Source organism: Crocodylus porosus, unplaced genomic scaffold (genome assembly GCF_001723895.1).
Source record: "Crocodylus porosus isolate Cpor-Errol unplaced genomic scaffold, CroPor_comp1, whole genome shotgun sequence".
Lineage (NCBI taxonomy): Eukaryota > Metazoa > Chordata > Crocodylia > Crocodylidae > Crocodylus > Crocodylus porosus.
Window position 1 is genome coordinate 228,263,680 of NW_017728886.1, and position 27,500 is coordinate 228,291,179.

Consider the following 27,500-nt stretch of genomic DNA (forward strand, 5'->3'; position numbering starts at 1 on the left):
CAGGGTTGCCACAAACCTTCAATTTGTAAAAAAGGCAATATCTGCGAAGCGCAATAAAGCGAAGCGCAATAAAACAAGGTATGCCTGTAGTTGAAGAAACAGATTTTATTTAAATAGGTACATTTTTGTCTAAACCAAAATGGCAAAGAACAGTAAGCATTGTGAATAACACTGAAAATAGTTTTATATTTCAGTGGTTAGATAACAACTCACATGGATTGAGGTGTGCCACAAGGATTAAATAAAGGACTTTACTCTAAACTGCAAGGGTCCAGTTCAAACCTGTGTCATTCCAATAGGAAGTTAATGGAGTTACACAGATGTAAAACCAGAGAAATGAAATAGTGAATCAGATTAACTTGCAAGGATTGTTGGTGTGCATCAGTTCATATTCATTTAAACACAGTTTTGGCCTGAAAAATATTTTTAATGGCTATTATAATGACGCTTGAACACAAAATCATGACCACGGGCTATGGAGTCACTAATGTTCTCATTCTAAAACACAGGTATTGCACTACTTAACTGAGCCAAAAAATAAAGCAACTTTACAATAGCTGGCAATAGCTGGCAGCAGCAGGTTTTATTTCTTCTTTCTATGCCACATATCAATTATTTTGCCAAGCACCATAGTGCATGGTACAGTATAAGAAATGGATAAAGATTATCACTTCCTCTGGGATACACTATACAGTAATTCAGGTCCAGATCTATGCATTAGCACACCATTCAATGTGCTATAATCTGGCCCAAGCCTCTATTTCAGCAACATTAAAATTAATTGTTACTAATATTAGTTTTATGTTTAAAAGCACTATTTAATAGCTGTACAGACTGCCATGAAATCTTTTATAATTTTGCTATGAATGTTAGTGATATTCACACACTGGAAACATCATGTAAATCATGATAATAGTTACTGCTTGCAAAATGCAATGGGAATATTTTAATAGTGAGATGAGCAAACATGTTAGTGGGTATTGTCATTGCTAACCCAGAATGTACAAGGAGTTGAGTGAGCCAGCTGGAATAAAGTATGAACCTCGAAAGTTTAAAATGAAAGAGTTTGATGAATGGCAACAGAAGCCTTTGAAACTGACACAAAATCTGGAAACATAAGAAATCTTGACCCTGGCTATTTCCACTCCATCTTGAAAGATTTTCATTCAGATTTCTATTGGAGGTTGCGATAAATTCAGGGAAGTATTCCAATCTAACATTACCTCCAAACCTTTTGAAGTTTGCCTATCTTCACTGATCTTCATATACATCTGTACTCAATAAGGTTATAGGTCTTATTTATAATCCAAAAAGACAAGGAACTTTCATCTTGCCCTTATCCCGTTGCATTTATTTCAGAATACATTGTATGATATGTATTATTATTAATTTTAAGGTGAAAATTACCACTTTTTTTTGGCATCCATAATATTAAAATCCCTCAAAAGTAGTTCAGGAGTAAGCATGACATCACTCATTTGAAAGATTATCAGTCTATCAGGTGAATTATGTATGTAAAATCTGAGCAATTTTAAAAAACTTTTATAAATATGTATTATTTAGCACCAAATGAGAATGAGTCTGCCCTACCTAAAATGCACATTTGTGCACTTTTTATTGTTTCAGAACAGTAGGTTTACTTACTGTTAATGTCTTGCCTAGATTTATGTAATGCCAAAATGAATTAAAAACAGTGACAGTAAATAAACTGCAGACTAATTATATACAGTTTTAAATACTCACTTAATTTTTTTTAGCTATTTTTAAAGGCAAAAATATAATTACTATATACTTTGGACTGCTAGAATGAAAATACTCTACACACAAAGTTAAAAAAAGAACATAACTTTTCAGACAAAACAGCTTTACTGGCTTTGAAGAATTAGGGGTTTTTTTAAAATGCTCCTGGGCAAAAATCATGTATACTAAATTTCCGAATGGGGTGTGTGTTTTAATGATAGAATTATACACCTAAAAAGTAGCCGATCATAAGTGTGGCAGTGAAATCTGCTTTATTGTTGTGGTATCATTTTAATCATAATGAAAAGGAAACAAGACACAAACGATGTAGCCATATGGTATTTTTTCCTCAGCTACTGGAGATGACAAGCTGATAATTTTTAAAGGGTGGATTATCTTGGTAAAAAAAAAAGTACAAAGGGGAATCACTGACATTTAGAATCCACACAGCAAAAAGCAATATTTACACATTGGGGGCCTTAATTAAAATTTTGGAATAATTTCTCATTCCCTTTCTTTGGCACCTTCTCAAAAAAGAATACAAAATAAGAAAAAACTACATTTTGCCTTAAGGTTCAGTGATGTTGCTTTCAAACAGCTAGAGTTTTGTATTTTGTTAACCTTCTAAAGTACTGTAGTTTACCCAGATATTTCCTGATTTAAGGTAATAGAATTATTGTATTTCCTGTCAAATAAAAGGTAAGTATCTGGTGTCATGAGTGTCAGATACTTCTTGCCAAGCCCTATGACTGAAATAGATACTATGTTCTTGAAACATTACAAATTATCAGGCTGTAAGCCTAGGAAAGTATTTTTTAAAATCAAACTTCTTAGAATGAATATTCAAGTACAATGAATTGCTCCAGCCCGTTAAATTTGTATCCATCACTACTACATAGTTAATTTGAAAAACGTATTCCATTGGTATACCATGCAATGGAACCTGTCTGGCAAATAAATCCCATATCTTTTAAGTACTCCTATTGGCAAAAATATAAGCAAATAATCTAGTTGTATACTTCTCTAACTAGGAAACAGTATCCTTTGTCTTATGACTAATTACATTATTTTAAAGTATTTATTCTCTTGATATTCCCAGTAAGATTTGCTGATACTGTTTCAATGTAGTGGTGATTTATAAAAATTCCACACCCTGCCTTATTAGATTTCTTAATTAAAAGTCTTACTACCATTGAAGTTCAAAATGTTCAACGGCCCTGTGTTACAGGTGTACTAAACATAGACTTTGCAGATCATGACTCAGCAGTTTCCTCTAAACAAATGGTTGTTTCCAGGGGTCATAGTCATTGTGAATACTTCACCTGTCGTATTTACCTCTGGATTACTCAGCATCTTTCTTTATATACCTAACATTATTCATAAAAAAACTTGCCACAATGTTTGTGAGGATTTCCAAAGAGACTGTGCCTATTAATTTAGTGATGCTATTCCCAATATTTTAAATAATTTAAATATCAACTCTGAAAAGAAAAAATATAACACTATAGCTCAACTGGTTCAAAAAGAGGGAACAATTTTTTGGGGGTGATATCTTTTATTAGACTCAATTACCTGGTTGGAATAAAGTTAGACAAGTGTTCAAATGCAACACATTCTTTGTCAGGTGAGAAGGAGGCTTTCTTTGTTACCACAGGGCCCTGAATTTCATAGTAAAAACCCCACTTATTTACCTACCTGAGCATTGTTTACCAGTACAATATTTTCTAGCTTCCTTCCTTTTTTCAATCAGAAAACTCTCAGAATTAACCAGTTATTTTTCAGGGAAGAATGTTTTTCATTAAACAGGGCAAATATTGAGGGAGAAGCCTATTTACCATTTATAAATACATTTATAAAGTTCAAATCATGGTAAGCAGCAAAATTCAGGATGCTTGGAACTCTGGGGTTCTGGTCCAGCTCACCTTATATGTTTTAAATCACTTCTAGCCATACATTATCTAAGATTCTACACATGCACATTTGGAATGTAACAATTATGGCGGTTTCTGGTACTCCTGATTGCTGACAAAGAAAGACTTCTCCTTTCCTTTGAGTTGCATTGCTATTGATCTATGCTCATCCTTAACATACAGCTTGTATATACAAGCCCACCCTCATCTTAAAAAGTAGTCTTGGTACTTGTTGTTAGTAGTGTAATCATAATAGGAGGGAGTCGGCATGAGATAATTACCCATGCACTTATTTACCCTGCTCTTGGGCAGGGTTTTCAAGATGTGCAACTAAACTGCTGATAGGACCCAAGATAGCGAGTTATAAGCTACTTCTGTTTTCTTAAATAAGGTATAGTTACATGAGCTTCAGATCAACCAAAGGCCAGATTCTATTCCAAGCTTTAGGCATATAAATGTACTTAAGCACCTAAGTGCAATTCTGTTCCACCACAGTCAAAGCCCTAAAAAGCTCTTAATACAAAAGGTGGCTGGATTCTCCTCCTATTCCTCACTGGGCACATCTACATGAGATGTTTACTGCAGAGTAGACTAATTAGCTCCACAGTAAATGTTGCATATCTATACATGCGCTCCTATTAGGCTGAAGTAAATTAATTCATTTTCACTGCAACAGAGCACATGTTGCCCTCGCTGGCTGGGGCATGAACGTGCTTTAGTACAGGAGCTACCTGTTGGCTTGTCCCACACTGGAGCCCCTTCTGCACCAGTTGAGCCAGGAGAGGAATACATTGACCCAGGAGAAGAGCTGGCCTGGGCTGGCAGGCTGGCCCCACAAAACCCCCTGCCAGCTGGGGCTACTCCATCACAGCTCAATGTGTTGTGGTCCCAGGCGCATGTTTAAGCAGTGCCCCTGGGAGCAATAAACTCTGGAGCAATAAGCACCGGAGTTTATTGTTTCATATTAATTGCACATGTAGCTGCCTCCAGTGTGACTCAACACTAAGACTAAGATGGTAGTTGTTACAAAGTAAATAGATCCATTAATGGATTTTCAGGGATCTGAGAAGGGTGAAATGCAGTTGAACACTTAAATTCCTAAGTCCATTTACATGCTCACTAGTTGGAATAGAATTTAGCACCAGTGGCAGGTATGTTAAATTTGAACATTTACAAACTTCTTCTTTGTCACATTTCTTTTTGGAACTGAATACAAATACAGCTTAAAAATTTCTGTTTTCATTTACTTGCTTAATGTATGCGTCTCCCAAGTTGATTAATTTATATTCAATGGGATGAACTCCATTCTGTTATACCAGACTTTTCTTTCAATTATACTAGTCAAGCAGCCCCTATTTTAGGTTTACATGATAAAAATGGGAACTCATACATGGCACTGACAGACATGGGAAACCCTTCCTCCACCAAAAACAGTACTTTACCAGAAGAGGAAGCATTAGTTTAACCCAGCTTCCTAGCATCTGTATAGTTTGGGCACTTCAGCAGGGCTCCTTGGTGTTTTATCTAAAACTGATTCAATTAGCTATTAGATAAAAGCACCAAAAAGGCCCACTGAAGTGCCGAATCTATACAGATGTTGGGTGAGCCAGGTCAAACTGATGCAATCCCTCTTCTGGGCATGTGCTGTGCTTGGCACAGGGGCATGCCGAGCTGAAAGTAAAGGTGTTTTTCCCTCCCACACATCTGTAAGCAGCCATAGTGTTCAGCTTATTACATGACCAAATTCAAATTCCATTCTGTTCTCCAGACCTTTCCCCAATACAAATGGGAGGAAAATCGATGAGTATCACAAAAAATAAGTGTTTTGAACAAAAATTAGGCTAGTAGGAAATTATACGTGTAGACAGATAGATAGATACATAGATAGTCCTTGCTTTCAAGTGAAAAAGAAAATGTAACTTGTATTAACCAAGAAAAAAACCCCACACCGAACAACTATAAATTTCAGCTGCATTACATAAATAAATTAAAGAAGGAACGAGAGCTTGGCTATGTTGGAGCAGGACTGGAAAACAACCTTTGAAGGAGATACTGTACCTAAAGTAACTGGATCTGAATTCACTGGACTCTGCTGTCTGGAATGGCTACTGCTGCTGCTACCACCTTTTTTTAAATCCTCTGCATCACTGTACCGTCGTATCCAGTAATTAAGCTCCTCACGGTCCGCTTCTTGACATCGCCGTAGTACAGTGAGAGATCGCCTTGTCTTTTCCACCATGTCCATTATGCAGTTTAACAGCTATTTGTCAAAGGAGAAGGGAAAGGAGGAACCAAAGGAATATTTGATTACGATATGCTATATTCACAGACCAAACAGAAAATACTGTGAAATTTTCTCATGTCAATAGTCAGGGCTCTAAAGATGAAAGATTCTTTCCCTGTTTTTGAAAGTAGTTATGGAATACTAGTCTCTCTTGCAAACAATTCCTTCTGAATCTCAGAACGGCACAGGCAAAGTTCAACACTTACAAAGTCTAATTTTTATTAGTGAAACAACTCCCCCCGCCCCCATTTTTAAGGTACCAATCAATGAAACAATACATCCAATAGGCAAACTTTAGCTCCTAACTTTTCTTACGTCGTTGTTTCCACAATTAGGATTCTAAAATGGGTCACTGGAGCCCAATTGCTGGCTTATGCAGCCAAATTGGGAACCACGAGTTGTACTTTAATCCCCAATATTTTCAAATATTAGAAGACTTTTCCCCCCAGTATGGGAGATAAAGGAACAAATTTAAATGCACTACGCCAGTTGATAATATTGTAGTGTTACTTTCTAAAGTCACTGTACACTTCTTTTCACATACATCCATTCAGACAATTACACACACATGTACACATCTTACATGGTCAAGATGTTTCCACTCTTCTGCCCATTCTCTGTCTGTTAGCCTGTGATCAATCATTTCCTCTTGACGTGTGCCATGCAACCCTGCCAAAATTGATAAGAAGTACTTACATCAAAGGTTTCATCTAGAAAAGATCTTGTTCTCTCATTTATATAACATTGAGTCCAGATACTTACAATGCTTCTCCATTCGTTACGTAAATGCATGAAGCAATTTGCTCACTGAAGGTTTATGTATATGAAGTCTATATAGTTTAGTGTTTATCAGTCTTTTTAGTGGGAAAAACAAATTTATTTCACAATGAAAAACAACTGGAAGAGTAATATTCATAACAAGATGCATTTAAAATAATTTAGTCCAATACTGCCAGTTTTCCATGCATGTAATTCCATTTGACCTCAGTTTTACACAGACTGCTTGCTAGACTGCACAACAAAAAGATGAAGGCTGCTTCAATAAAAGTTATAAAAAATGTAGACGATATACTATAAGTGAGTTGAGACATAATTTTCTGGTGCAAAGATAAGACTGTCAAGGCTGTCTGATCATTTGCATAGCACCATACAAAGAAACACAATTAATATTTATTGTTCACTTTGTTGACATTACTTCAGAATTACAATAAGTTTTAAAAAGGTGCAATTTCATGTTGATTTTTCTTATTTTTATGTAGGCTTTGTTCTTGATCAATATATTAACATTTCAAATAAGTCTTCTTAAAAAGCATGAAAAGCATTAGGGAAGGGTAGACATTTTGTATGCAACAAAAATTAAGCAAGTGACCCTAGTTCTAAAATTCAGAAATTGTCATATTGGTCGCATACCCAATATTCTAGGTCGTTTATAGACTTTTTCAACGTGGAATAAATATTTGCCAAACTAAGTGTAAAATCACTGAGAGAGAGACCATGTCAAATTGACATCTAGAAAATTGGCTGAAGTTTTTATAGGATGTCTCCCTCCCCAAGATTGCTCATTTTTCACTTCACATACTACTTTCAAGTTAAAAAAGAAAAGCCAAACCTTCAAATCATTAGAAAGGCTGAACTCTTAAGAACTGATGTAACAGCATTTTAACTGCTATATATATTGCAAGAAATACAATGGTTAAATAATACCTTGTTATTTTATAATGTCTTACTACAAAAGATTGAAAAAATGTAAATGACAGACAGAAGAAATACAAGTTGTCTAAATACAATAACCACTAGGCCTGTGCAAAACCTCGGCTAGTATTCGCTTTAAATTCAGCTGATTCAGGGGATGCTGATTTGATTAGGTGATTCAAATCACAGTCCCAAACTGATTTGGTCAAATCTGATTTGAAGATTCAGCTGCAGCTGAAATTGGCCGAATCTCTGAATCTAACAGGCCCCATCCCCTGCCCGCTCTCCCAGCCCCAGCTCCTGGCTCTTTTCAAAAAAGAAAAAAAAATAGCCCTGCACTCACAGTCTGCTGCCAGGCACTGTGTCAGGGGCTCTGCCACGAGCCCCCAGAAGCACCAATGACCACTTCAGCATTCAGTGAGTGCAGGGCTTTTCCTTTTTTTAAAGAACCTGGAGCTGGGGTGGGTGAGGCAGCTATCGATAGGGCTGGGAGAGTATGCGGGGGTAAGGGGGCACTCAGGGGGGCTGGGGGAGCAGGCAGGGATGGGGCCTGGCAGGGGTCCCCCCATGGTCCTCTCTCCCAGCCTTCCCCACCTTCTACTCACTGGCACAGAGTCCAGGTGCAGCTTCCTGCGATGGCAGGTAGGGACTGCCCAAATCTCCAAAGCTCTCCAAATTGATTCAGACCTTTTTATCAGTCTCCTAATTCAATTCGGATTCAGAGATTCAGCTGCCAAATCAGGCCGAATCTCCTCTGAATTGAATCAGCACCTGAAGCTTTGCACAGCCCTAATAACCACCTCAGGGTGCTTACAGATATAACCTCCTTTCACCCCCAAAACCCAGCACTTTAAATTCATTGCACCCCCGTGCTGAACCCAGTGCATGCCCAGAAGAGGCATCACATTAGTTTGACCTGGCTTGTTCAATGTCTGTTTAGATTGCATGCTTCAGCAGGGCTATTTTGGCAGTTTTATCTAATAGCTGACTGAAGTAAAGTGCATTTTTTCAGTGTCTGTCAGCAGCCTCAAGGTCTACACCACTTCATTAAAGACAAGCAAGTTAACACCCCTTTGGAAGCCCAATTGTTCTGGTTGCCACATGAACAGAATACAAGGAAAAATCAGGTCTTCACAAGTTCCTTGTACACCTGGTCAGAAATCTATTTTGTTCAATACAAGAACAAAAGGGGTAGTCTATACTCCTTACTCTGCCATATGAATGCATAGTTCAAGTGACAATCCAGTTCAATACTATAAAATTAATTTCAGACATTAAACCCAATTGGATCACAGACCACAAGGAAGCTTTGTACAGAAAAAACTCTGTCTCTGAAGTATAGAGCTTAATTACAGGAAATAAAAGGGAAACGATGCAAAGAACAATAAATGATGCACAAAGTTTCTCAAGTGTCCCTTACCCATAGGTCTGTTTCTGTCCCTGAGGTCCCTGTGGTTGGGGTGTCTGTATGAGTCCCTGTAGTGGTGGGCAATGGCCATATCATCCAAACGATAATGCTGAGGTGGAGGTGGGGTAGGGTGAGGCAGACCATTGGGCTGGTAAGATAAGCCATTATTTGGACTGTACCGCTGGCCTGGGCTAATAGTGCAGGGCCGCTTGCTTGGATGCTCTGAGTGCAAAGGCTCTCTGTCAAAGCCATTTTCTTTGGTTCTGAAAAATAAAATCCAAGAACTTTCATTCACAATTTGAACAGGACTGGCTGCTGTTCAGGCACACACAGCTTGTTGATAACTGCTGCTTGTACTCACAGTTGCAGGTGTGTTAGGGAACATTTTGTATACAGTTTAATCAGGGCTTATAAAGGACACATTTACAGTATAATACCATCCCTTTATCACAGTTTAAGAAGCAAAGACAGAATAATACTTGCAATAGATCAGCTCACGAACATAAAAATGAAACAGTGTCACTGAAATCAGTGCTTGAATGTGTGATTACACACTTGATTACAGTACAGACTAATGTGAGTACAGCTGATTACAGTTCAGACTCACACGTGAGGCAAGTGGCCAAGCAATTTCCATTTCTATTAATGCAAAAGGAATCATTTTACATTTTCAGTCAAGTCTACACTGATGATAAAAAGCCATAAACTGGTAGGCGTTCTGCATTATTGGTGGCACACAGCAATGTGGGAACATTTTCAGCATAAGAAAAGCTTTTTCCAAAAGACAGCACATGGCCCTTTTCCAACAGACAGCACATGTTCCTAAGGCTATATGTCTTGGTGCACTGAACCTTTGCTCTCAGTAATGCCAGGATGAATTTTCACTAGGGAATTAATATGATCCCAGAAGATTTCTAGATCAGTCACATTTGGACAGTATGGAAAAAAAGTCCTTGGTGATCAGGGATCTTAAGTAGAAGAGTAAAAAAAATCTAGATGTGTATGTTATCCTGGCAGTTCAATCCAAGATGCTGTGCATTGTGGTATTGTTTTATGAGCATTGGTTAGGCCAAAGTCATAAGGTATTCCTCCTCTGGTCCTCCTAACAGATGGTACTTTCTTACTGAGGTCACCTAAGACTGCTAGAATCAAGGAAAAAAGTTAGATATAAGAACCATCCAATTAACTTAATCAGAATCTATCTTCAACCCCACTATAAACTAATATATAAATGACATAACAAAAAAGATCTGTTTACATTCTGCAAAAAGAGAAACAGGGTGCTTCTATTATTTCCAGAGATCATGATGCAAATCATTTTCTTCCTATTCTATTACAGAACCAACTTTTCCATCATAACAATCATCACTTAGCTTCTTCATATACCCACTTTTTGTGAGAGTGAGAATTTGGATAGTGCACTATAATTGAAAATTATTGCGCTGTGGTTCAGCTATGCTTATAGCAAAGTGGTGTGAATGTCCACAATTGTCTGAATGGATTTTCAACTGCTGTTTCAGGGAATTTATGCTTCACTCATGGTAAAACCTGGTTCTACCATGGAACAATTAACCCCTATAAAACTACCTTTACATTGGGTTGGAAGATATTAACTACAATAAACGCAACATTAAAGTGGTTTGTCTTTTGATTTTTATGCACATACTTTATTAAATTTATGTGCTAAGATGTGTACTTAAGCTACACATCTTTTTATATAACTGAAAAATGAAAAAGACAATATAGGATTAAGCTGAGCAATACTTCATCCTTGTGCTTCAGTGAACCATTTCCTCAGTGATTTATAGATGGCAGAATGCAATTATAATGTCCTTGTAATAAAAATCATGACAAAAACATGCTAAATCAGGCTGACAGGAATATAAATTTGGCTTGACTCTGTAGTTATTCACCTGCTCCTAGAAGGAATTATATATATCTGTGCGTGTATATATGTGTGTGTGTGTATATGTGTGTGTGTGTGTGTGCGTGTGTAACTATAGACATGCATATCTATCTATCTAGTCTGTGCATAGCAGCTAGTATTCGCTTCAGATTTGGTGGGCAGTGATTCAATTTGATGATTCAAAACATTGCCCCAAATTGATTTGGCCAGATCTGATTCGGAGGGTTGACTGCAGCTGAAATCGGCTGAATCTGCCCCATCCCCCACCCGCTCTCCCAGCCCTGTCAATGGCTGCCCTGCCTGGCCCCAGCTCCCACTTCTTTGAAAAAAAAAAAGCCCCCACTCACTGGCTGTTGCCAGGTGGGGGGGCAATCCCTGCTGCCCCACACTGTGTGGGGGGCTCTGTCATGAGCCCCCAACGCCACCTGCTCTCTCAACCCCAGCTCCCAGCTCTTTGCAATAAAAAGCCCTGTACTCACCAGCTCCTGCCAGGCAGGGAGGTGATCCCCACTGACTCCTACTGCCTTGCACTGTGTGGGGGGGGGCTCTGTCATGAGCCCCAAGAAGCCCCAAGGCCATGGCAGCATCCAGTGAATGGGAGGGTTTTTTTGTTTTTTTAAATAAGAGCAGGGAGCTGGGGTGAGCAAAGCAGCCATGGGGATGAACTGGAAGAGTGGGCAGGGGTTGTGGGGGCTTGTGACAGAACACCCCCACACAGTGTGGGGCAGTGGGGGTTGCCCCCCTGCCTGGCGGAATCTGGTGAGTGAGGGCTTTTTTTTAAAGAGTCGGGGCTGGGTAGGGAAATATTGGAGGTGGGGGAGCTGGGAGAGTGGGCGGGTGTAGCAGGGTACTCAAGAGGGCTGGGGAGCAGGCAGGGAGTCCCCCCCATGGTCCTCTCCCCCCTCCCTCTACTTACCAGCATGAAGCCTGGGTCCAGGTCCTTGCGGCGGCGAGCGGGGAATCCCTGAATCTCTGAATTTTTTCTGAATCAATTCGGAGAGCTTTGAATCAATTCAGACCTTTTAACTGGTCTCCTTATTCAAATTCAGAATCTCTTCTGAATTGAATCAGCTCTCAAAGCTTCTCACAGCCCTACTATCTATCTAGCTAGGTATTTTGGGTATATAAATATATGTAGATTTAGATAGAGATATAGATCTATATTTATATCTACATAGCTATAAATCTATCTATCTATCTAGATAGATAGATATAGGTTACTTGGACAACCCTCAGTTTTAACAGAGGGTACAACTCAATCGTTTATCATCCTCTGTGCTCCCTCTCTCACTCAGGGGATGATACTATTACTGCCAACTTGGGAAAGGAAGAATAGGAATCTCTAGTTCCAGAGAATGTAGTGATTACTAGTAGAAAATAAAGAAGTAGGTTTGCTACAGCTTCTCGAAGGGAGTGAAAGAAGTATCCTAAGGACCCCGTCACAACAACCCAGTGCATACGTAGCATTCCACTTTTAGTAAAGAATGGATATCTTTTACTCACTGTTATAGGATCTGTTGGTCTCCACATCATGGGCACTAGCAATTGTTTGTCATCTTTCACTTAATAACCTGCCTACAAATTTTACATGTAGTGGCAGGTATGAGAAATTTAAGCATGAAACCATTTAAGCCCAACTTCCAGTTTTTTCACCGCAACACTATTTGATAGGCGCAAATCAAACTGTACAAATTTCTCAGAACCCCACTAAATTATTTTGAAACAATCTCTAAAAAAGATTTTTAAAAAATCAGACAGTATAGAGGTCCTGTATTTTTCTTCATTTGCTCTTACCGCAGTTTTACTGTGAGAGAAAACACAGTTCACAGTGGGGGACACCTGAATCAAAATGAAGTTTTCAAATAACTATACTTCAGGTGCTCATGTCCTTGAACCTGTTTTCAAACAAGAGGTTAATTCTTAGATACTAGGCATGTAAATTTGTCTATTTTTATAACACTTCACTAATTTTGGTATTATATTTACATGTCTATTTTCCTCTTGTTTCATGTCTGCACTTATCACCTAAATGAAGAGACAGCCATAGAAATGCACCAGTCAAAGAACGATTTCTATTTTTGGAATTGTATTGAGAAATTATTTTTGTGGGCTTTTTGAATATAGAAGTGATGTTTTTAAAGCCTGTCTGTACATTTATATACAATACAAGAGTGAACAAATACAGTTCATACACTAACCTGTGTACTATTGAAATATTCATCAAAAATAATTATGAATAACGGTGCAGCATTTTAATGTTTGCCTTTATGAATGTACATATAATATGCTATAATGCATCTATAGCCCTTATAACAGAAACCATGAAACAATTCAACATATTTTGAATTAAAAGTTATGAAAATATTATTTTAGATATTAGGAGGATATTGGGAGGCATAGACTTCGTTTATGAACTACCAGAGACCTTCTGTACATTTCTGGTCTAGGTACTTAGACTAAGTAACTCAGTTGCCTATTTGGTTAGTTGTATAGCAGCGCTTCTCTATCACACCGGACTGTTGTGAGATTCAGAGTCCACAGGAACTGGAGGAGGGACATGGAGAAGGAAGGGAAAGTATGTACTGAAGACAGAACTGAAAATAACAATGATATTTTGTATCCGATCTGTTTAATTTCATTAACTGATTATCCTGCAGAACTTTTAAGAGCAAAAATATTCAGAAAATCGCAGTGAACATGTGGAAAGCTTAACTGTTATATTGTTCCTCTTCTTTTTACTTCCCTCCAGCCAATGTTTCCTTGAGGTACATATATGATTCATCAGGCACTTGACTAGACCTCTTACACATACACCGTGATCTAGCAGATCAACAGTTCTCTCTCTCTCTCTCTCTAGAGAGAGAGTTTGAAAAAATGTTCTTCAGAGGTTCAGAGCCTTGGATACTGAAAAGGGAAACTCTGAATACAAACATGTAACATGTGGCTATACATTTGGGTTTTACCATTACTTCTTATTAAAAACAGCTCAAGGCATATAAAAATCAATATAAAGTAAGTATCTTTAGTTTCGAATGATTGCGCATCTGGATATTTTCCAGATCAGGAAGTCAAATAATGCAAGACTACTCTGGCTGGCAAATTAACTTGACTGCTTGATATAAAATATTAAATCTATTTATGAGAATAAGGATATTGAAGTCAGTGAATACAGAAGAGTGAAAATGTTCACTCATTATTCGTGCAAGATACTTAAATATCTCACACAAATAGTTTAAATTGATATTTACATAATAAGGGAAGGAGTTATACCAATCCAATGGAAGTCTATTTAGGTACTTCTATTTCAGAAATTATTCTGCCTGTAATGTTGTACAAACAACATAATAGGTAAATATCAGGGTGTGTATTTACCACTATCATATATGCCACTATGTCACGGAAGTGCACATTTAAAACTCTACTCAAGGACAATTCCTGAACTTTTCATTTTGCACATAACATGATGCAATGAAATACTAACTCAATTACTAACCATTCTCATTAACTTAGATGGCAGCAGACGCTGTTCAGCTCTTTGAAAAATAAGTTTAATTTCTAACAGTATTAGAACTAATTTCTGTGCCATATTTTTCTTAAAGGGCATGAAGACAACAAAAAGAACTCTCCACTCAAAACTGACAAACCATCATGGCCTCTTACCTATTGGAATGCAATCCGAAGCTTAAAAACAAACCTTGTCATAAATGTTATTTTGTCTCTTAAACATACATCATACTCCCAAGATACAATTTTTTAAAATTAAAATTAGAGTCAGGTTTAACAGGGGTTTTTTTGGGGGGTTTATTTTTGGTGGGAGGAGTTACTTAATATTCTGTATCCACATTGTAGGTACCCGCCATACATTTACAGGTACTAAGTCATGTTTCTGGGCCATAGAAACATTGACTCTATATCCTCAAAAGAAAAATAAATTTATTTGTACAAAGCAGGAAGTCTTTTCAGTTAATTTAAAAATCAGGTAGAAATTTTAAGCAAAGTATTCATTCTCAAAAAAAAATAAAAAAATAAGGGAGTTGTATTAGTCCAGGTTTTTAGCCTTACTACAGTGTGATACAGGCCCCAAAAGTTGTAAACAAAATATAGTGAACACTTTGTTCATGACATGTCATGAACAAATTACCAAAATGTGTTGTCTCCTCAGGTGTCAGTTTTTTCTATCTTGCAGTGACTGATGGCTCCCAGTGTTATTACAGAAACAGATTGATCTTTTTAATGAGCTAGTTTAATAGACTCCAAAATCTCACCGTGGCTGCTCATCCATGTCAGACCATATGCACCAAGAAAACATTCAGTAAAACACAAAGCTCTGCTGTCAGATTGCTCTATAAAACCTCATATACAGTAGATTTGGGTATGCAGATAAATAACTAGAGATGGAAAATGCATATATACAAACAAGCTGCTGAAAAGCTATGCAGAAAAAGTTACTGTATACAGACATATTCTTGGCTTTAGTAAAAATCCCTCAACGTGCATGTGTGTACATATACCCAATGCAGATACTCCTTTCTCTTCCAAATTCAGTATGGTATTTCACTGTTACTGCAGTCAATTTTATAGTTTACATGCGAGTATGCTTGTACGTTTATATATAGCATGTGGAAAGATTCTCTTTTTTCTGGAGCAGTGGGGCAGAATGTGGAAGTGTAGCTTAACTGATTTCAGTGACAGAGGACTACATAGTAAAAGGCAGAATTTATTCTAATACATTTGTTTCCCCTGGAAAGATGCTTTTTATTTAAATATATGCAATTACAGGCAGGAGTTATGCTACTCAATACTTTCTACCATTTTTTCCTATATGAAAAATATTTAGATATCTAAAGAAATGCTACACTTATCCCTATGTCTTTCTCCCTTTGTGTGCTTGTATAAACTATCGTTAAACAGAACTGGAAGCAAGAGAATCACTGGTTTCACCCACTCATCTAGAGCTGTGCATATTTTGGCTCTAAGGAAGATTTTATGGTTGATTTACTTTATTACCAAATTTCAAATGATGTAGATTCCTGTTCAATAGATTTAAGAGCCTTCTCAATAGGATTCCATCACACATTGCCACCAGGTCACATGGCAACTCCACTGGAATTAAGCTGATGCGTTTACCTTTCTTTTTGTAGAGAATTCCCCGAGTGCACCTAAACAATAGCAGAATTGTTCAGTGTGACCAGGCTCAAGCCTTATTTTTCTAAGCTTATGGTTGCATTCCAATAGATAAACAAGTGCGTCTTTTCAATTTGTAGTCGCTCAAACCTACATCCCGGCTCCTCCCCAGTGTCAAATATTAGGCAACTACAGCGGAACTTATGTGAAATTGAAGGATGCCTATACACAAACCGGGAGGCTTTTCTGACGCACTGGAATTCCAGTGCGTCAGAAAAGACTCAATCAATTGAGTCTGCTGGAAGGTGGCAATACCATGCTCCAACAGCCTCCTGCATTTCATGTATCAGCATCCCCGTGCTCAAAAATGGCAGTGGGGCATTTGAACTAAAGCTTGTCAAGCAAGCTTTTAGCTTAAGCTCCCCTGCCACCATTTTGAAGCATGAGGACACTGATATACAAGATGCAGCAGTGCTTTAATTAGAAAGGCTCTCAGATCTGCTCTAATGAAAGCAACTGCCACCCCCTACCACCAGAGCATGTGTAAAAGCCCTAAGTGTCTAGTTTCAAGTAAACAAACCACAAAAACCCTACCTAATTAGGCACCTATACTTTTGCCAGCAAACTTCCAGGTCATCTAAAATTCTGCTACTGCAACTGTGGATGTGTTGCCATTCAGACTGAACTGTGTCTCAGCAGCAATTTCATGTCTAAGTCTACGTGGTATTCACAAATGAGGTATATTTGTGCCTCAGTCCCCTTAAGGTAGGTAGACCCACAGAACATACTTTCCACACACTGACAATGTTGACCTCAATGCAAAGTATAGCACATTATCACTTTCATTTAAAAAGGTGGCAGATGGTTAAAGCCCTTCCCTACAGCTTAGAGACTTGACTTCTAATCCCATTGTCACCGGGGGGGTGGGGGGTGGGAGGGGGTTAAAATACATAACTCCCATTTCCATGAAAGTGCCTTAACCATCAGGGCTAGAGACAGAAGTTACACATCAACCAGTTTAAGTGATCAAAGCAGTTTTAAACCCATAACAGAATAGAAGTTCAGTTCATGTAAACCACTTTCAAAATGGCCAAAACCAGTTTAAGATAAACAACTTCCCTGTGACCCAACTTGCCAGGCTAGGATCAGCTCAGCCCTGCCCTCTCTACAACACCCACCTAAGAGAGACAGGGCGTGCAAATGCACTGGTCCAGCTAGGTGCTGCCTTCCCCTACCTCAGGTCTGCCCAGTGTCGGGAGGGGAAGAGGGAGGGAAGCCCCCACCAGAGGCTTTTTATAACCCTGCACCCCAGTGAGCCAGGTGGGGATCAGCTCTGAGGAGAGGGGGTTGGGATGAGCTGATCTCAGCCCAGTGAGCTAGGCTGCAGGGGAGCGAAAAGCCCTTGGTGGGGGCCACTGTGCAAGGCAGGCCTGGGCTGGGGGAGGCCAGTGCCTACCTGGCCCAGTGCATTTACGCCCCAGTCCCCAACTCTCACAGGCAGGGGCTGAGGAGGGGGCAGGACTGAGCTGTTCCTAGTCTGGTGAGCTGGGCTGTGGGGGACAGAAAAAAAACCCTGGTGTGTTCTTTCCCTTACACCAGGCAGAGTGTGTGCACCCCTCCCTCCCCTCTGAGGCCAGACAGACCTCAGGGCCAGGTGGTGCATTCCAGTCCTCTCACAGATTTTCTGCTGGCTCTCCCCTCCTCGCGGCTGACAGTCAGGATGCGGGGTGCAGGTTGGTCATGTGTCCAGCAGCCAATCAGGCCTGGGCTGCCACTGGGCTGGGTTTAGCAGCCTTAGGGAGCTGGCCATGAGGGGCAGTGCATCTGAGCATCCCCAGGCTCTTGGCCTGGGCCAGTGCAGGCTTCTGCCCCCCTGAACACTGAAAGTCAGTTCAGTTTGTTATTGGTTCAAACTACACAGCTTAGACAAACCTGTGAAGATTGAACCAATTCCACCTCAGGCTTTTTGAACCTTTGTACTTAGACCAGGTTACAAAAGCCAGGCGGGGATGGGAATACCTTCCACCCCTCCTGTTGAAGCTGAGCCAGGCAAGAACACAAGAGGTGGCATGACTTCATAGGTGGAGCCCAGGGTTCCATGACATCGTAAAGCTTTTGTATCTTGCTCAATTTCTGGGCAAACAAACCTGCTATTCATTTCTGTGTTATGGCAGAGCTGAAACAGAGGAGAGAGAGAGAGGACTCGCACTTGATGGTCAAGGCAGACAAAACTCTTGGGCTAGAGATGATTTCTTTTATTACATCAACTAAATAGTAGCAAAAAAATTCTATCTTTGCAAGCTTACAGGTCCCAATACCCTTCATCAGGTAGAGGAGAGTTCAAAGATTGTAAATGTTCTTCCACATAGAAAAGACACTTCATCTTGTACAGGGGAGGTAAAGGATGGTGCAGTTCCCCTGGGTTTCAAAGTTCATTTGTGAAAAAGTTTCTCTATGAATATGCAGATTAGGCAGAGAGACAGCTCCAGCAGGTTTCTTCCCTGAAGGTGTCAGATGTCAGGCAGGGAGTTGAATTTTGCTTATTTCCTGTTTAACAATGAAGTTTACATTTCCAAATGGCTAATTACAATTTCTTCTATGTTTTAGTGAAGTAGATTTTAGCTGTGTTGGTCTAAATAGCAGAGGCATACAAAATTCTTGGGTTAAAGGCAACGTCTTTTATTAGACCAACTAAACAGTAGCAAAAAAAAAAAAGATGAAGTTTCTTTTCTGCCTGGGAGAACTTTTACAATCTTTTACTTCACCTCTGCCTGATGGAGGGTATTTGGACCCACACACTTACAAAGAAAGACATTTTTTGTTACTATTTAGTTGCTCTAATAAAAGATATTGTCTCTAGCCCAAGAGTTTTGTCTGCCTCTGTTTTTTAGACCAACACAACTTGATGGGCAAGGCTTTTCATGGGAAGTGGGAGATTAGGACTTCAACTCTTTCAGGCTGAAGGAGGGCATGGAACATTGCCTTTTCCCCCCCCAGACCAGCTTTAAAAAAACAGAGGTTGTAAAGCTGTCATCCATACAAGAAGGGACTTTCCAAAGGGAAATCTCAGGTGCTTATGTCCAGGAGGGATTTTTGAGCTGTGAATCTTAATTTTGCACAGGTGCCTAAGGGCTGTAGGTAGGTACCCATTTCTGAGGAGATATTAAGATTTCTCAGATACCCCTGTGCTTAGCATTTCCTAGTAGCTGGCATATGCCTGTTTAGCATGCTGGCTGTTGAAAATCCCATTGCTGGGTCACATCTGTGAATTCCATGCTGGACAAATTTCCTTGGCCCGAATTTGTTAAACTGGGCTATTCTTGATCAAAGTTTACTTTTGAATCCAGAATTTTTTGAGTCATTACTCTTAACAAAATACACTGCCTGTGAGCTCATGCTTTCCTGGACAAAAGAGACAAACCAAACATAGGTTGAAATTGCACTCACCACAAATTTTGGGATTCAACAAATTGTGGCTCAAACTGAATAACTATGCTTTTGGAATGCCAAGTGTTATGCTGTTCTGTCAGATGGGTCAAGAAAGAATAATTTCTACCAACCAAGAAAAATAGGAAGCACTGCAAGGTTCTTTCCTCTGTTATACAGACCTAATGTCATTTTCCCCCTTTTCTGGGACCTAGCGCATACAAAGACCTAAATTGGCTTCACAGATCCTTTAAGTTGTGTTTATTATGTAAGAAGCACATGATTCCTCCTTTTGTTCTAGCTCCTATCCTATGGAAAAGATCCACATAGATCTCTGGGCTCATTTCTAATATTTTGGGAGGTCCTGGTTTCCCAGTACGTGTTATTTTCAATATGTTGTCTTGCAAATGCCAAAGGACTGTGGTGCCTTTGCCACAAATAACTGATACTTCAGCTTAAGAAAATTCCTCCCTTTGCATGAAGTCACAAAATTGAAGGGCAACTCCTGATGCATTAGTCAAGTTACCCATCTTGGACACAGTTTGCTGTTAACATTTGTGACCATCAGTAGCATAGGGAGCTCATTGAGTGGTCAAGATCAGGGAAGGCAAAAGTATGCCAACCACAGGAGATGGGGGAGGGAGCAGAACATGGTGTCATGGGCAAAGGGAAAGGAAGTCTTACCTTCCTGGACTGCTGCTAGTGCTGTTGTTGCTCGGTGTGAGCAGTATCAGCTCTCATGTGGCCGGGACTTCTTTGAAGGCATCCTGGTGCCCTGTTCACTTCTCTTTCCCCCATATATACATATTGGAACCAGGGCACTGGCAAAGGCTCTACAGAGGAAGTGGAAGGGGAGCACCATTCTGCTTGCCCCACTTGCCCCCCACTTCCCAGATGTAGTGATTGGTGTGATGCTGCCCTACCCAGCTCTTATGGTGGGCAGAAGTGGCAAAGAGCTTGATTCTGGTGCCTGCTCATAGTCAGCATCTGCGGTAGGTGTCTGTCCTAGTTATACTACTGGAGATTACTAATATTTGGCCTAGTTTTGTAGGAAGGGAAGCAAAAAGAATCTCTGTCAAAAATGGGCATCCATGCAACTCTTCTAGGGTCTGGAGAATCTTGGGGGCCAACAAGGAGTCTCAATAATGTGTCAATCAGCTCAAAGGATATCCCTAGCATGTACTCTGCAGTAGATTGGCATGTCAAATACATTGGGCATTTCCTGCCCTCTAACAGCCACCCAGTCTTAATCTTTACTGTTCATTTGTAGCATGAGTGCTTTGAGGTATCATGAACTAAATGTTGACAAGACCTTGCATCTATTTTCTGAACCTCACAAATTCACATCTTCTCAAATAGTTGCTATTTCATTTTCCTCCAGCAGCCTCAGTTATCTTCAGACCAAGTTTTTCCCATATGCTGTGTTCTTCCACTGCCTGCCCATAAACTAAAATGTCACCTATATAAACTGCATTCCCTCCAGGGCTTACAGAATCTCCATCTTTTCACTGCAGAAGATATCTGGGGCATCTGTGATGCTTAATACACAAAAGAAATTTCTTCCAAGTGGAACTGTATAAATTGTCAGCTTGGTACTATCAGTGACAAAACAGCAGCTAAAATCCACTACTTGGCCCTAGTGAAAAAAAATCAAATTTCTGACCTTATATTATCAAACAACAATCAAAAATAAATTAGAGTCACTAAACACAGAACTTTATTACAATAAGGAAAAACAGTCTTGCCCTTCATCCACATGAAAACCACTCCATCACATACTGTGTCACTGTTTCTCTGGAGGCCTTATGACTAAAGTTATCCCTTGTTTCATGTTGAAAACAGTTTCCTCCTACAGATTTAAAAAGGTGAATATATCTTTGCATATCTATGGTTAAAAACATAACACTGCTGAATACATAACTGAAAATTCAATTGCACTGTGAAGCATACTTTATATTCCCCAACATGCGTGGCTATCTGATTTCCCATATTTAAATCTTCTTTGGACAAAAGACTAAATGCAGACAGACTCGCATATGGAATGATCTGCTAAGCACTTTAAACTGCATACAGATACTATGCACCAAATAGTTATTAATAGCACTATAAACAGATCTGTATTATTCCTAATTATGCATAGTCACATTCTCCCCTCAGGCTTATGTGGCTGCATAGGACTCCACTGTTTGGAGTCTTATATGAATATACATTTCATATAGAGACAGAGGTAGCCATGTTAGTCTGAAGTCAAGCAGAAGACAGGGTAGGTACAGATTCAAGGATAATCTGCCCATTGCTTAGGTGGAACTGAAAAATTGGATCTTAGAAAACTAAACACAATTTTTGTGGGATGAAATGGGGAAATCCACATTGCTTTGCTCATTGTAAGAGGCATCAGCACATTAGTCATGTAACCTAAAAAAAGTTTACTGTTGCAGTGTAAAAGTACAGTGCCTTCTCACCTGTCTGGAGTTCGCCTCTTCCCGTTTTCGTTCACATCGAGAAGCAGCTCTGAGGAGTCAACAGGTGAGGTGGTGCTGGCATCCAGAAGCAGCTGTTCATGCTGAGCGAGGTACTGGGCGGGGTTCTGCTTGGCCAGCCTTGCACAGTGCAGGAGCTCCCGCTGTAGCAGGGGCAGATTGGCCTGTAAGAGTGTTTTCAGACATTAAGGGAGCACTGAACGGCTCTCAGGCAGCCTCATGAAGATAAAGCAGCAAAATTAGAAATCAATGAAAAACCCACTCCCAGTTGAACCTGTTTTGCTAATCTTGTATTACACTTATTTTACTTAGCCATGTTTAAAGAAGGAACCTTATTTGAGGGTAAAGTCATGGTGGGGATGGGTGTGCATGCACGCATGAAATAGTGAGAATCTATTTACTGATATGGAGGACAATAATTAAAATGCTAAAAGAAAACCAATCTCATATTCCAAATCTTTAAAACTGGCAAAAGCATGTCTCTATCTTCCTTGGTTTCTTATTATTATATTTGTGTTTCATTTTATATTCAGCTTGTATAACTATTAACTTTCACTTCTTTTTCTTGACTAAAGACCATTAGTGAATCTGAGTCTACTTTTTTTCAGAGGCCTCTGATATACGCACGCAATCTTAAAATGACTTGTACAGAGTAATGTAGATATGAAAGGGAACAGCTCAGATATGTCACTGAGTGAAGTTCTTATGACTAGCGCTAGAGAATAATTCAATTACTTCCAATTGAAAGGATAAGTTAAAGGAAAAAAATGCTCTGAGTTTACAAAAAAAAAATCACCTTTAAAGAACAAAGCATGAAAAAATTCAGCATAATAAAAGGGAATGTTTGAAAAGTTGTGAACACAAGAGAGGGAAGTTTAGGGGAAAAATACTTTTCTACTTTAAATGACAGCAGATGCTACCAGGCATTTATTATTACACTTCCTAATGACCATAAGATGCAATCTATGAAAAGCAAGTAGGACTAGATAACAAACAGGGTGCTTGCTGGAGAGTTTTTTGTATTTAAATATAAATATAAATGCTCATGCCTCTGGAAATGCAAGACACCTTAACTGGGCTAGTAACATGCCCTGGCTCATCACTAAGAAACATATAACTGAATACAGATTATTCCTGTTTTACTGGCAACCACCATAACAGAGATACCAGCAGATATTTTTGTTTGTTTGTTTGAAGAGCCCCTCATATAGAAACATGAAATAGGTCCAAAGTATTACCTATACTAGAATGTCTTGTGCGATGGAGAGAGGCAGGAAAACTAACAATGCCAAAATTATATAGATATAAAATTCTGGTGAAATTTCAGGATCAAAACTGAATAGAGCTATGTAATTACAGAGCACAGTTCATCTTCAGAACAGTACGTTTTCACCCCCACTTGAAGTAGGAATATGCTTAAAAACGTCATTTGCAGATTGTAAAATGGGGAATTAATTTATCAAGTCACAGATAGAGGGAGTCTGTCAGACACAGGATTAGAATTCATGAACTGCTTGTTCCCAGTTCTGTCCTTGGGTCAATCAGGGAAAGGTCCAGGATTTTGTAAAGGGAGATGAAAGAAGGTGAGAGGCAGGGAGAGGAGGTGCAGAGGGGAAGGGATGGGGAGAAGTCTTACCCAGTTTGAGGACTTAAAAAAAAAAAAAAGGCCCTGGCTGCTGCTTCTGCAGTATTGATTGCAAGGGGCTGGAGGGGTGCATCCATGCCACTGCACCCCTTCTGGTTTCCCTGGGGCCAACTGATTTAAATCGAAGTGATTTTAAATTTCTGATTTTAATTGTCAGAAGACAACAGGTGCAGGTTTGAGTAACTAGTTTTAATTCTGTTTTGTATTTGTGGTTTTTACTTATTGTCCTACAGAACAGTTTCTTCCCAGTAGTTGGTAACCATTAAAGCATGCTGCTTTCCAGGTAAATGAAGATTTTACATTAAACTTTTTCCTAATCAGGAGGATATACAATATGCATATTTAAACAATGATTTGCTTAGCCTGGATTTATAAAGATTACTAGATTTTATATTTAATTTTATTAGAATATAATTCTATTGATAATTTTATTTTATTAGTCATTTTATTAGACTTTTTAAAATGTTTACTTTTAAAATGTTTAAAATTTTATTAGACTACTATTCCAATAGTAATTCTAACGGTAAATTATATTCATTTTAAAGATTATTGCTTTTTATTTGTGATTTATACCAAGCTGCTTTGGGATAAAAATTTAAATTCACTTTAAAATGCCCAAAACACCTGTACATTTTAAAATTGTCATTAATATTTAAAACTCTGTTAAGTGCACTACACATCTAACAAAGTATATCAGTGTATGTTTTGCAAATAAAAGCAATTTATTAAGAAAAACTAGTAGTATCCATAATAAGGGATCTACTGAACTTGAGGAGGCTGCTGGCCCATGTCATGGGCAGATCCGTAGGGCTGGAAGCCATTTTCATGGGCCAAGTGTGGCGGGGCCCCCCACACCTCTGACTGGTGACCCTCACCCCTCACCTATGATTGGTTGCGAGGGCTGTCCGTCATGCAGCACCGTCCTTTGCTGCCAACTGGAGAGGGGTGGAGCCCTATGACAGAGAGCCCTTCCAGCCAATCAGCAGCAAGGGGGGGGTGCAGCCATCTTGTGCCAGCAGCCCCTGTCCCCCTTCCCCACCCCAATGGGCTGCACAGACAGATCTCAGAGGCCATGAGGATTGCTTGCTCACTAGCTCCCCAGAGGGAGCTAGCATTTTATTTTCTGTAAGTTTTTAGGAGGTTTTTTGTTGTTTTTTTCCTTCCCCAGGGAGCCCAGGGGCTCGTGATTTTGGCAGGTCCTTATTCATAATGAACATTTCTGGTTAATATTCTCCTTACGATTTTAAAAACTAATAGAACTTTGCTTCTCATACCTAGTTTTCAATTGGAAATTGGAAGATGAAAATAAGCTTTCTTGCTTTTTCAACTTCCAATCAGTTTCTCACCTTTGAATTAACCAGTTACTGAACTGAACTGAAAAATGTAAACAAATAAAATATGTTCTCTGAATCTACATTAGAGAATACAGCTGTCAAAAGCTTGATTATCACATGGACTCTGGCTCCCAGTGCTTAAGTAGTGACTTTCCTTAAAATGCTGGAGGAAAAATGTACTGTTTGAAAATTTTTTTTATTTAAATGGCTTTAAGAGATTAATGTAAGTTTAGACCTCAATGTAGGGCTGTCAAAATGTGAAAAGAAAAAAACCATTAAAGTAAAAATGTAATTAAAATAAAAGTGGGGTTTAAAAAAAGGTTTTTAAAAAAAATCTATTTGTACATCCTTAATTTTTTTTACACATATGCAGCACTTTTTTACTATATTGTTTTTATTCATTTATTTGAATTATTTGATTTATATATTGCCCTTCACAACAAAGGCTCAGATGGCTGTTTGATACAGGACATAGGTGTGGTATACTACAGGACTTAGCTGAACGTACAAGAACATAACACAGAAACCCTGAAGTCACAGCTCACCATTCCACAAATTGCACTAATAATGCAAGTTACAAACTTTACATAATGACACCATATCATCTAAGCCACAACTACTACCTGAATTTTTAATTAATAATTGTTTCACCATTTTTTGTGTCTTGAACATCCATCCCAAATAATCTATCACCCAAGTCCAGCACACTAACTGTTATCATTTTATGCCTTATCTTATTATGCAGGAGACATATTAATGTAAACAGGCATCTTTCTCTGTCCTACGAAACAAAATAATTTTCCTCAAACTCCAGGTCTTCCAGGATAGACTGACAATAAAATAAAATAAATAGTATGTTGACTTGAATACAAGACTAGGTTTTTTCCTCCAATCAGCATGGGAGAAAAAGCACCTCGTCTTACATCTGCATACAAGGAAACCTCATTAAATACACCATCATTTAGCTGCTGCCAAATGTGCTCAGTAATGGAAACCAACTATTAAGCTGATTAAATAAAGTTAACATTCAGCATGACTATAAAAAATATGGTCGTACTGGGCAAATGTGCTTTTTTTTTTTTTTTTTTTTAAGGACAATTTTTCTCGTCTCAAGTCAAATCAGCCAAATCAATAATTCGAAATCTGTGTGAATCATTCAAGAACCATATATGGCCCTGCTACCAGCAAGCATCCTCCACCCTGGCCTGGGGCTTCAGATACTTCCATATCCTTTGGTGGGCATCGTACATGCAGGTCCAGTGGAGGCTTGGAGTTCAGATGCCGCCAAGTTTTGTTTGCCCTCAGCCGTATGACCGCAGGATCCAGCTAGAGAGGAGGCACCCATTTCCATAAAGTAGGCATGCAGCTGAGATCCTTCTACAGGAAGTCAAAGTGGGAGGCTAACTATGAGGCTCTCACAGGGAGTCCTGTCCACAAGCAGACAAGGGTATAACCCTCCACTATACAGTGCCATTTTAATTGAACTAATGCTTGACCTTTTGTCCTTTTCCCTTGCCAACAGGGGAACCACCTTCTAGGTTATGGTATTTCCCCTGCCAGGTAAGTAATGGGAACCTACCAAAAGCATAGGTTAATACAGTCCATCTGAATAAGATATGTGATAGTGCCCATTAAGCTCAGTCACCCTCACCACCAACTCTTTTCAAATCATAGTTGCTTATATTGTATAATTTTTTACTTCCTCTTCACTTCCACAGCTGAGCCGCACCTTTCTTTCCCATTTCCAATGATTCCTGTTTCTTCACCAGCCTCAAAGGTCTGAGAAACATCACCAAATGGGGCCCCAAACAGTTCCCCCAGAATCCCTCTGTCACCCTGTGTCTCAGCCTGTCACGTATGATTAGTGTCACCCTGCCCTTCATGAGGTGGAACCAAAACATGTTCCCTTGCACTTCTCCTGTATATAAATTTTTGGAGGATCCCAGGACTTGTGACAAGAACACCTGGTCCAGTCATGAGTAGGGGTTAATTAACACATGCATCCTTTGTGGGGATATCTGAAGTACATATACATACTGAGCAGTGGAGTCAGCATGGCTTCAGATGTTGACTCAGCTGGGGCCCAGCCCAATGAAGTACCTGGCAGTAATGAGCCTTTTCGTTTTGGACTAATATTATGCATAGTTTACACTATATATAAGTAGGTAGAAAAGTGTTGCTTAAGAGTGTATCTGTGCTAAAACTTGCAGCAGTTTTTGGGGTTTTTTTAAAGGTAAAATGCATTCATTCTGGATGAACTAATGTTATGGGTACTGTATGCAAATTAGTACAGGTACATTTATTTTAAGGGGTTTTCAGATTTGCCCCTCACTTCCATGTGCTCAGAGAGAACAAGGTCTGACTACTGGGGGTGGAAAGGGGCTGAAGGGGGAAGAAGCTGGGGGAAGGCAGAGAGGTTACCTGGCTCCCAGATTTATTTTCTCTGCTGTAGCTGTGGGAGAGAGACAAATTCAATGGAAACCTCTAGTAATTAGATTCCATACCTGGAAGACTATAACAAATGTATAAATTTCCCATATATGGAATCTAA

The 27,500-nt window shown here is 39.2% G+C and overlaps 1 protein-coding gene and 1 long non-coding RNA gene across 6 annotated transcripts in view; one reads left to right on the forward strand and one right to left on the reverse strand.

Moving 5' to 3' along the window:
- RUNX1T1 (RUNX1 translocation partner 1) overlaps window positions 1-27,500 on the reverse strand; it is a 140,374-nt gene that overhangs the window by 25,250 nt on the left and 87,624 nt on the right. For all 5 annotated transcript variants that reach the window (XM_019550426.1, XM_019550400.1, XM_019550418.1 and 2 more), the window contains 4 exons: window positions 21,953-22,134; window positions 9,047-9,297; window positions 6,518-6,603; window positions 5,709-5,910 (listed from right to left, as the gene is read on the reverse strand). In XM_019550426.1, the coding sequence (XP_019405971.1) occupies window positions 5,709-5,910; window positions 6,518-6,603; window positions 9,047-9,297; window positions 21,953-22,134 (721 nt within the window). The remainder of the gene's footprint in view (window positions 1-5,708; window positions 5,911-6,517; window positions 6,604-9,046; window positions 9,298-21,952; window positions 22,135-27,500) is intronic.
- On the forward strand, window positions 3,190-9,630 carry LOC109320370. Its single transcript, XR_002103780.1, has 3 exons — window positions 3,190-3,364; window positions 9,053-9,056; window positions 9,621-9,630. It is a non-coding gene; the product is annotated as an uncharacterized LOC109320370 (long non-coding RNA).